This window comes from Cicer arietinum, chromosome 4, assembly GCF_000331145.2.
Source record: "Cicer arietinum cultivar CDC Frontier isolate Library 1 chromosome 4, Cicar.CDCFrontier_v2.0, whole genome shotgun sequence".
NCBI classification, from domain to species: Eukaryota; Viridiplantae; Streptophyta; class Magnoliopsida; order Fabales; family Fabaceae; genus Cicer; species Cicer arietinum.
In genome coordinates, this window is record NC_021163.2 from 53943676 (window position 1) to 53954864 (window position 11189).

At 33.0% G+C, this 11189-nt stretch overlaps 3 protein-coding genes and 1 long non-coding RNA gene across 5 annotated transcripts in view; 2 read left to right on the top strand and 2 right to left on the bottom strand.

Moving 5' to 3' along the window:
- Nucleotides 1–540, top strand: part of LOC101503518 (CASP-like protein 1C1) — a 2591-nt gene extending 2051 nt beyond the window's left edge. Inside the window, exon 3 of the mRNA XM_073367434.1 lies at nt 313–540. Within this exon, the coding sequence (XP_073223535.1) occupies nt 313–540 (228 nt within the window). The remainder of the gene's footprint in view (nt 1–312) is intronic.
- A 523-nt stretch (nt 541–1063) lies between these two features.
- On the bottom strand, nt 1064–3186 carry LOC101496869 (pentatricopeptide repeat-containing protein At5g13770, chloroplastic-like). Its single transcript, XM_004517251.4, has one exon. It carries the CDS (start codon nt 3168–3170, stop codon nt 1272–1274), a length of 1899 nt encoding a protein of 632 aa, XP_004517308.1. The 5' UTR covers nt 3171–3186; the 3' UTR covers nt 1064–1271.
- A 413-nt stretch (nt 3187–3599) lies between these two features.
- LOC113785168 (uncharacterized) lies at nt 3600–8556 on the top strand. Of its 2 annotated transcripts, none has more exons than XR_003471300.2 (2): nt 3600–4116; nt 7591–8556. It is a non-coding gene; the product is annotated as an uncharacterized lncRNA (long non-coding RNA). The 2 variants fall into 2 exon arrangements; XR_003471301.2 differs by having other exon boundaries at nt 7624–8556.
- Nucleotides 4299–10534, bottom strand: LOC101497198 (tobamovirus multiplication protein 3-like). The gene is made up of 11 exons (XM_004517253.4): nt 10358–10534; nt 10129–10219; nt 9956–10008; nt 9321–9413; nt 9147–9218; nt 6877–6949; nt 6742–6787; nt 6200–6263; nt 5752–5805; nt 5595–5672; nt 4299–4753 (listed from the first exon to the last, which is right to left on the bottom strand). The coding sequence occupies exons 1-11, from the start codon at nt 10532–10534 to the stop codon at nt 4661–4663; spliced, it is 894 nt and encodes a 297-aa protein (XP_004517310.1). The 3' UTR covers nt 4299–4660.
- Nucleotides 10535–11189: the final 655 nt, after the last annotated feature.

Genomic DNA, 11189 nt, shown 5'->3' on the forward strand with positions numbered 1-11189 from the left:
GCCCCTTAAAAGATTATTTTGATAGGGGGCCTAATAATAAAACAAAAAAAGTAAAGGGGCCTTATAGTTGGGGGCTTTTTTTACGGCTCTAGACGCAGTTACACGTGTAATTTGAACTATCCGATCTTAAACGACTGACCAAAATTAATTAGTGCAGAGTAACTTTGTGATAGTTCTACAAAACTTGAAAAATGTACATAAAAGTTGAAAAATATATTTCCAACGAAAAGAAGTAAAAAAATATTTAAAATAATAGAATTAGTTATATTTCTAAGTCCTAATTTTTTCTGATTGGTTGATGTTATTGTGTAGATTTTGACAGTGATTATCTTCTCAAGTTGCTCAGCAGCATTGGCAGTTGGTTCAATGGAAAGCAAAGGGAACCCTCATGCTGGTTGGTTGCCAATATGTCACACATTTCCTATCTATTGCTTCAGAGTATTCTTAGCTATTGGAATTGGCTTTTTTGGCTCACTAATTTATGTCATGTTGCAATTATTGTGTATCCAAGAAGCATTTAATTCCATTCTCTTAGACTAATATTAAGTGCTTTCCTTTACTTTTTATTATTTCTTGTTTTTTAATACATTGGTAGGACTAAACCTTTTAGCATTTATCGTTGTCAAGATTGTACAATCAAGAGTTTCAATTTTTTTTGTTATAATGAGAATAGTATATTTATTATTTACTTGTCCAAATGTTATTTTGTTACTTTTCCAAATGTTATTTTTGTTCAAAATTATACTTTCACACGATATAAAAATTGCGATTTTTTTTGGATTTATACTTCGGAAGTAAGTTGAGAGATATAAGAACAAACTTTTACTTTTTTAGCGTTGTATTTTTTTTGGTTCAACATTCAAAATATACTTAATATGAAACAAATGTTATGTTGATTTCTAATCTTCATATTTATGGATTAGCTATAGGTTTAAACATAATGCACAATTATGGAAGTTGCAATTGAAAGAAGTTACTTAATAGTTGTTTGAATTGATATCGAATTTGACAAAATATGAATATCTCACCAAAATTACTTTTTAAAATTTCAACAAAATTATAATTCCACCGTGATTTCACCAAACTCACATTTAAACCAGACAAGTTTTTAATTACAATTTGGAAGCATAGGAATAGGATCACAAAGGACTTAACATTGCTAAATTGTACAAATCAAAGCTCTTTAGCCTCAAAATCGATACATTATGAACAAGTATCAAATTACTCACTCAACTTCACATATTTTTCCACTTCTTACAATTGAAATTAAACTATGTTACATGAAAACTCTCTTTCATCCATTTTACCTGTACTTGCATGCCAGCCTCTGCAAAAGCATTCCAAGCAGACTGATAAAGCCTCTGATCCAATCTTGTTCCTTCACTTTTCATGTCTTGTAAAAGTTTCACAAGTTCATCAACTTGACCAACTTTTGAGTAGACACCAACCATTGTACCAGCCATAGCTTTATCAATCACACCCTTATTGAGTCTATACTCATTATAAAGTTCAATGCATTTATCAAACTCTCCAATTTTACAATAAGCACCAATTATGCTCGTGTAAGTAATCTTATCAGGTGCAACTTTTCTTCTCTTCATTTCTTTCCACAATTTCTCAAGTTGCCTCAAATTCTTCTCCTTTCCATGCATGTCAATCAATGAATTGTAAATCCAAACATTCGGTTTGCACCCTCTTTCTTTCATCTTAGCAACTAGTCTCATTGCATTACTTAACCGACCTGTTTTACCATACATTACAATCATGCTTGAATAAGCCACAACACATTTATCAAATCCCTTTTGCTCCATCTCTGAGAAAACTTTCTCCGCTTTTATATTTTGTCCAAGACGGATATAGGCGTTTATAATCGAAGCGTAGGTGACTTGACCAGGTTCATATCCCTGAAAAATCAGTTTCTCGAAAACTTTGACAGAAGACGAAAACCCTCTTCTTTTGCTAAAACCATTGATAATAGCACATAGTACGCAATCAGAAACCTTGACATTAACATCCTTCATCGCCTCGACAACTTCCAAAGTCTTCTCCAATAAACCTTCTTCAACATACATTAGCACAAGCTTTAAATAAACCTCAGGATCCCTTATCATTGTTTTGTTTTTAGCTTCGACTAAAAGTTCCTCGGCCACATGAACCTCGCGCAAACGCGCAAAAGAACATATCAATGTAGAGTAAATAGAGTACTCAAAAACTCCTTTTTTATTCATATCTCTAAAGTACTCTAATGCTTCAAAAGCCCTTCCAAATTTCCCTAATGACTCACATAAAACACTATAGATTTGACCTAAATATCGATTTGAATTTCTTAACTTCCTACTTTCAAACTCATTAAACAATTGAACAACTCTTTCACAGTTATTAAGCCTCAAATAAGCTTCCATAATGTGTAAATAACATCTTGCATCTATAACAACACTAGTGGATTTCAATTTTTCATAAACCAAAACACTTCTTCTAAACATATGCAGCTTATTATAACTTTCCAAAGCAGAACCAAAAGCAAAAACACCAACTTCACTATTCAAGCTAAAAGCATCTAAAAGGGTCTCAGAAATCTTGAACTTTCTATTCTTAATGCAAAAACTAATCAACCTAGAACAAGTGGCAACATCAGGGAAAACATGATAAACCTTAAAGTCATGAGAAAGTGATGAAAAAAATTCCCATTTCTTGAATTTCATCAAATACCTTATCACATACTTCAAAGTTGATTTCTTTGGTATAAACTCTGATCTCTCTTTGAGTCTTTGATAGTAATCAAATGCAAGTTCATCCTTTTTTTGATCCTCAAACAACCCACATAGAAAATCATTCAAATTTTGATCATTTTCTAGCTTGGAATATTGTTGAGGGTCAGAAGAAAAGTTATTAACATCTAAATGAATCAAGGGGGTGTTGGAAGAAGGTTCTTCTAAAATGGGGGTGTGAGACGCAGATAAATTTGCAATGAAAAACTTTGGATTTGAGGTTGAAAGTGAGGAGAAAGAAGGGATGAATGCATGCAAGTTTGTTCTTCTTGTGGAACAATTTGTGCAAGCTAGCGACCAATCTGAAGAACATGAAATGGCCATAATAATTAACAAGTTTGGTTTGGAAATTTGGAAATGAAGAATGTTGTTGTTGATGATTGGAAGTTGTGGTTGGGACATGATTATGGTTCTATCCGAATTATGGATATCTCAACTTTGTGGAGTGAATTAGCCACTAAAAATGTGACACGTGGCGTAGAAAAATCGCAAAACATTTTAGCTTTGGGTTACATGAAATGAGAGCCACGTTAATATGTAGTAGCCATAAATAACCTTAATTTTATATTATGCCTTTTAAGGTCAAATAAAATTTGAACTTAGTGATTGTTTAAACAATTATTAGAAATCTTTTCTTCTAATTTTGGATTTAGATTAGGGGCATATACATGGTTAGGAAATATTATAAAAGTAAAATAGCCAAGTAGTTGGACTTAAAAGAATAACCAACTAGAACAATTATTTGTCTGACTTTTAATTACCTCCCAGCAGAAATATTGATTACTAGAACAATAAGTAAATTTTTTTCAATAAATTAGGGGTAAACTATAATATATAATCAGAATTTTTTAAAACTTTATAATTGTTTAAAAAAAATCAGTTATAAACCTTTATAATTGGATAAAAATAATAGAAGTTATAAAACTTTATAATTGTTTAAAAAAATCAGTTATTTCATTAGATAAATAATTACATAAAGAAGGATGCACCACACTATGCGTGTTACTTAATTGCTGTTTGACGCTGGCAAGATTCATGTTGCAATTGCGTAAGACGGAAAAAGAAAAAATAAGTGGTATGATAGATATAACAGTTAATTACTCTATCAACTTCTATTCTATGTCTCATAATAATTCATATACCTTCCATTCAGCCAAAGTCAAACCAAATAGTCAATTACTAACTGGCTGGTAGTTCATACTAAAATCGGTTCAAGATGAAATCATTGTTTGATTTGTTTCATATCATCTCAAACAAAATCTTCATCAAGCTAGAGCCACTGGATAACACAACCAAGTAGAAGGTTTTCTATTAATCACTTTGTCAAATTCCAGCAAAGCTGAACGAGGTATGACTTTTTTTTATCATTAAATGTTATACCAATCGTGTACTTAGTTGTGAATGCTTCTATAGTTTTTCTTTTGGTTATATCATAGTCACAAAGTTGGCATTGAGTATTCGAGCGTAGTATTTCAAGGAGAAAAGTTTAACTAGGAAAGATCAAACAACCAAAAGAAACAGATTATACTATAGAAAGAAAAGGAATCACTAAAGAAGTGAAGAATACATTTACGAACTTGTAACACTTTGTTTATACAAGACATCACTATCCCATTTTCCCAATTATGGTTGCTCAAACAACAGAACCAACCATTGACAAAGCAAATATCAGTTATAACACAGCTCGACATGTTTTGAGAATGCATGAAATGTCACGTTTTGAAATCTACAAGCTTTAATGAACCATAAAACCCATCATACAAGCTTTGTCACACCTAACATTGAAAAGACTAGCTTTCTGTGCTCTAAAAGTTACCCTTGAACTGTGAGAATCAGGTAAGGAGATTATCAACCACTGATGACTCCCTTTTTCTAGGTATGTTAAGCAGTTTTCAGCGAATAGGGTGATATTGTGTGATGCCACGCTTAGGTGGAAGCTTCCTCAAAATGAATAGGACCAAAGAAGAAGGTAATATTTCTGCCAACTGCAACAAAAATGTGAAAAGGGTAAGAGGAATAGTGGGAGACAGCAACAAATCAAAGCCATACAAATATTGTTTATCATGATTTACCCTTCATAGAAGTTTAAAAGTATGCCAACAGAATGTTGGCTTTATCATCGTGAATTTTTTATAAAAAAAATTGGGAAAGGGAAAATTATTATTAATAACGGTGACACTAATGGTCATTTTACAACTGTCCCATATAGAATTTGAACTTTGTCCCTTGAGATTATAATATTAAGCTTTTACCACTGAGCTAACACCTGGAGGACTATTTCTACATGAACTGCTAAAAGCACAATTATTGATACCTCACAAAAGCAATCTAATACCTTCCAATTGAAATCAGAACATCTATAACAATTATTTTCTTATAAACAAAATTTCCACATGTGATTGGAAATTTGATCTAGAGATGTGCTCAGCATGAATTGTTGGATTTTGAAACATATATGATTTAAACACACAGGCCACTTCCCATTGAGTTTAAGCAGGAAAAGGTTAGAAAAAATTTGGGTCAGAAATATTTAGACTACAAATATGTCAGGAATTCCACCACTCAGCTAAACTCTAAAAGCCAAAGTAACCAAATAAAGCACAGAATAGACCTAAAGAGAATAGCAGTGAGTAAAGGGCATTTTAGCCCAGTAGCATCTTAGTTGTATTTAGCAAGGGGGATGTGGTGTTCAAAGTGATGACTTCCAAGAATCCACATCCAATCTTCCAATGTCCCAACTAGATCCCCAATCTTACCAAACAAAAACGAAACAGCAAAAAGTATTGGCAGTAAAAAAATGAAATAGAGAAACACAGACAACCTTACCAGGTAATATATGAAGTTTAGAATAGGATGGTCCATGACATTAAGGTCCGCATGTTTATCAAATGCATTAAAACACATCTGACACAACAAAATACAATCAAACTCAATTTGAAAACCATCATAGGAATCACTGAGATTTAAAATAGAAGGGACTCACCATAATGCATCTGATAAGGAAACATAAAAAACATATGGTTGTCACATAGCCAACCTAAAAAGAAACATCACTTATTGTTAGAATTATATTTACAATATCTTTAGATTATCTACAAAAAATTCATATAAAACTCCATTTTCAAAGTCCCTAATCTCTCATTTACCTTTTCTCTCTCTCCTCCTTTATCTCTACAGAATTCCTATAATTTAAACATGGTAAGACAATAGCACCATCTTCTAAGGTCCCTATTCTCTCATTTACCTTTGCTCTATCTCCTCCTTTTATATCTACATATTTAGGAAATTAAAATAATGAGTTGTTAGCATGTACTGGGTACAGGTTATTGGGACCTCTAATACTTGGGGTTAGTAGTTCTAGTATATTAGTGGGTTTGGGGATTTAGGCTTGTTTTAGTAATCCTACACTCGACCTCTGTCAGACTGCATACCTCTTGCAGCTTCTTACGTCGCCCTTTGGATTCCACAGGAAAGCGTTGCAGCATCAAGAATAGTCTACAAAAAAACAGTAAGAAAGTGGACACAAAACGAGATGGGGAAATCACTGGTACTACAAAAGTGGGAACACAATATTTGCATATACAAATAACATTCACATTTAACTTAAGAATTGACCTCTAAAGGTGCTTGATTTAGGATATCTGCCTTAAGTTACAATCGTTAACAGAGAAAATAAAATGAAATAGCAAGTCACAAAAGCTCAAAAATATAAAGCTGTTCAATCTTGCCACATATCTGATGATCATCCCTTTAAAATATCATGAGAAGAATATCGGAGGAGTCATAAGATAAACAAGTAAACATCAATACCAGTACTCTAAGAGAAATGGGCCCCTAAGGTCCTAATAAATAAACTTCCAAGGACTTGCATGAGCCTGATACGAAGAAGTGGTATCTTGTAACCTAAATGCAATAAATTTCATTCCAAATTACATCAAAGGGGGTAGAAAAGCAAAATAAAAAACAACAATACCTTCCACCATAGAGAAGAAAGCCAAGGGCAGCAAACAAAGAAACCCCTATTGCAACATGTATACCATATGAATTAGCAAAAACTCAAAAAAGTTGAGATAAATTGAAACAACAAAAAAACTTCCAACAGACAAACCTGCAAAGAACACCTTAGACAGAATGACCAGCACACTGACTGGTTTCCACCATAATACCAACCACAAAACAATCTGTCATGCATTAACAAAACAAACACACAAAAACAAGATGGGTCATGCAACAAACTTAAAACTCGTGAACATGAAACAGCAATTTGATACTTTTCAATAAATATTGAAATTAGAATTAAAGGCACTAATGATAGACTTATTGAATATTAAAGGTCAACAGTTAGAGATCTGTTTTAGCCTCTTGAGGACATTACTGAAAAGGTAAGTAGCAGCACAGATTTTGTTAGGAACCCAAGATTTGGATTCCTAAGAAGTAACACTTTTATTAAGAACTAGGAGAGAAATCTCTCCTCCAAGGGTTTCCACTTCACAATAGAGACTATTCTCTATTTAACAATTGATTGCAATATTCAATGATATCTCAACTAACTACAGAACCCCTATTCATACAGAATAGTACTAACTACCTCATAACTAACTAACTATAACAACCATTAATTACTCTAATATCTATTATACTATATCCTAACAGGGAGACTCATTAGGAACTCTTTATCTAACACTGTACAAGTTTAATTCTGGGTGTTTAATTTGGGAATAAAATGCACGTTGTGTGAAACGGATTCTATTTTCATGTTATCGTAATAGATGCTACGATCTATTACAAAGTTTAATTCCGTGTGTTTGGTTTGGGAGTGAAGTACAAGTTTAGCTCTTATGCCGGGTACCCATAGAATTTCAGCTGCTTTATTGGCCAGACTGCTGTATTCAGCTAGAGAGAGTCCAATATCTACATAAAGAGAGCATTAAGAGGATACTGATGAAGCTATAACAGTGGGAGTAACTTGTCAAATGGAAGGAGGTGTATCAACAAAGCTATGATGTCACGACAGAAAAAGTGACGACATACAGGCTCTTAATTATTGTCCAAGGTAATAAAATATAAATTTGGGATCTAGCTTGTTAGAAAAGACTTGTATAGTTATTAAATATAACACTATTTCTTTCTGTCTCTACAATCATAACCTTACAATGAACAATATTGGATATCTAGCAAATTTACCTCCTGGCAAACCATATACTGACTCAAAACTAACGTCAAACATCTTTCAACAATTGATAACATATACTTAGCCTTTGTAAATGATATGTAATATTCAGGTGGTTTTTAGTGCCGCAATATAATCCAACAATTGATAACATATATTCAACCTTTGTAAATGATATGTCATGTTCAGGTGGTTTTTAGTGCCGCAATATAATCTAAGGGCTTTTATCATACATCACAAGCTAAGCTAACTATGCTCTGAATTTGTTTGTTATGAAAAAGATAGAAATAGGGAGTGGAATGTAGAAATTTCACATCATCTAGGTCTGTACTTAAAGTAGCAGTTTTACTAGGATCAGATCATCAGTTACTATGTTGGAAAAAATAAGTAAATAAATAAAAGGATAAAAGCATGAAATTGTTGGCGTTGCATAATTCACAGGTGGATTAATTTACATTTGATAGAAACAGTGTTATCAGTTGCAGACCATGACAGAAGGCCAAAAATCCGCCATAAAATGGCATGAGACCGCCATCCTTCACAAATTGGCCATAGCAGTTGTCAAAAATTATGCCACCGCAATCCACCACGGCCACTATTTGGCAACACTGAACCCAGGTAAGATTTTTGTTTTAGAAAATCATTTTTTTTGGGGACAAAAAAGAATTACTGTAATGTGGACACGAAGAGTTTAAAGGTATTTCCATGTTTTCCAGATTCTTAAAACATGAAATGTTAGAATCCTAAAAAAAGTTCTAATTAACTTTAAGCTAAACTTCCCCTAAGTCATTAAAATGAGAATGGTGTCATATACAATAATGTATTTTTAATCATTGATTCATTGAAACACCTTGACTTTAGAGCCAAATTTCCAAACTACTCCATGTCACTCCAGTAACTAAATAAAAGCCGTTGCATCCAAATTGCATAAAACGCTCCAAAACTCGCATTCCACTTGACATTTGATTCTACTACAATTGCTTAAGGCTCTTCTTATCACGATTGCACCTAACAAATTACTATACATGCAAAACACCATTAAATCATATTGTCCATATGTTTAATTGTAGTGATACCTGCATGCATCAATTCTATTTCCTACATATATTAGGCAAATATGAAAGAAGCTGTGTGAAACATCCATGATCTCAAAAAGAAAAAATAACAACGAAACATAGTCAACCAGAAACATTGGCTAGAATTTTCACCTGAACAACATAAACCACAATATTAATCGTATAAAAACTTGGTTTCAGTCCATCGGTGGATACAGCACGTGCCTGCAAAAACATTTAATCACCAACCAAGGCCATAATTAGCCCATCAAAACACACCAAGTCAAAAGAAGAAAACCACAGGAAATGAAACAGAATCAAACTTGCCTGGTAATAAATCTCAGCCCAGAACAAGACCAAAAGTGCATATGTTGTAAAGAAAGCAAGACTCGGCACATCAAGTAAGATATGTTGGACAATCTACAAACATAAACACAAGTAATGTGAAATTGAGAATGATATGTATATGACCATATTAAATGCTATGATTTGAAAATAATAATACAAATTATATTATGTTACAAAATACTACCTCTGTCTCTTTTTACAAGCTCCCTTTGCAGTTTTCACATATATTAATTGATAGTAATATTAAGAAAAGTAGTAGTGTATTTAATGTGTCTATTTGTACATTGATGTTTCTAAAATACAGTATCTTTTTGTGTATGGATGTGTTCAACTGTGACGTTTTATCTTTCAAAACAATTAGCAGTACTTCTTCTAGCCTTAAATATAAGCAACTTTGGGTCAACAAAATTAACGTTTGGTCTAAATTTTGGACCAAATACATCAACTTTTGCTGACCCAAAGTTGCTTAAATTTAAGGCCAGAGGGAGTATTAAATAGGGTTATAATTGGGAAAAATAATAAACATAAATGAAGTAATTTGAAATGAAGCTTATGTTTAAGGACAGAGGTACTAATTCAAATTAAATGCTAAAATCAGTGCCCTATTATTATACCTCTGGCTGTAACCTCTGTACACTCCGAAAGAAGATGAAAACTAAACACCGAACTGCAAAACCAAAAAATGTAAAAATCACTAAAGATTATGTTATGTTGATGGACAATTATGAAACGAATAATAATAAATAATAAATATATGAATTTAAGAAGAAACTCGATTGATACAAACCAGCATTCACCAAAAAATTGAGAAAGTGAAAGACCTTCTGCGTAGTCCAACCGTATTCTGGAACTCTCAATTGTATTCGAACTAGTTGAATCTAAAATCGCAATAAAAATAATGAAAAATAAAGTGAATAAAACCCTAAATTGGAAACAGTTGAGTTACGTTACTGAGTTAGGGGACGAAAAGGAAGAAGTAGAGAAGGATCATTGAATTGAGATGGATTGGAAGGTACCAAAGCTATAGCGGACACGACGCCGTAGAGGACGGCGAGGGTGTAGAAGATGCGGTCCTGCCACGCTGGAGATTCGTCGATGTCGCGCCACCAGCTGGAGGAATCAGTAAGTTCAAGTGCCGCAACTGCGATCCCCACCGCGCCTGCCGTCGATGCCGGCACGCTGTTGTTGCTCATTGTGGAATCAATCGAGAGAGTGTGATGCACACGCGCCGGTAATTTTAATATATTCTTTGACGAAAAAATCAGCCTAAGCTAGGCACAATGAATGTGTGTGCACGTGTGTGTATTAGTGGGGGCAATAGGGTGAAAACAAAATAAAAATAAAAAAAACTATATAATTATGACAATATTAAATTTAGTATTAAAGATTTAACACGTATCTATATATTATTTTAATAACATTCTGCTACTCCAAGCAGCTATCTATTCTCTGTTTCATCTCCAAGGTAGTAAAGGATTCATGATTATCAAGATTGATCTTGAAAAAGTTCTTCAGCGACTTGAATAACAATTTATCATAGAGTTCATTGATATATTAGCATTGTCTTTGATATTAAATAATATTATGCGGCATTATTTTTTCTTGAAAATACGACTATCAATTAGAGTGGTGCTCAAACCAATTCATTTAGCATTTTTAGAGGATTTAAACGAAGGGATCATAGCTTTGACGTGATTAAACCACAAAATTAAATATTGAGTTACAAACGGTCAATGACAATCTCTTCATTTTGGTAGGGGTCGAGGACTTATCTCTTACACATGTTCTTTACTTATGATTTTTTTTTTTATCATTAAGGTTAGTATGTAACAAATTCAACTCATTAAA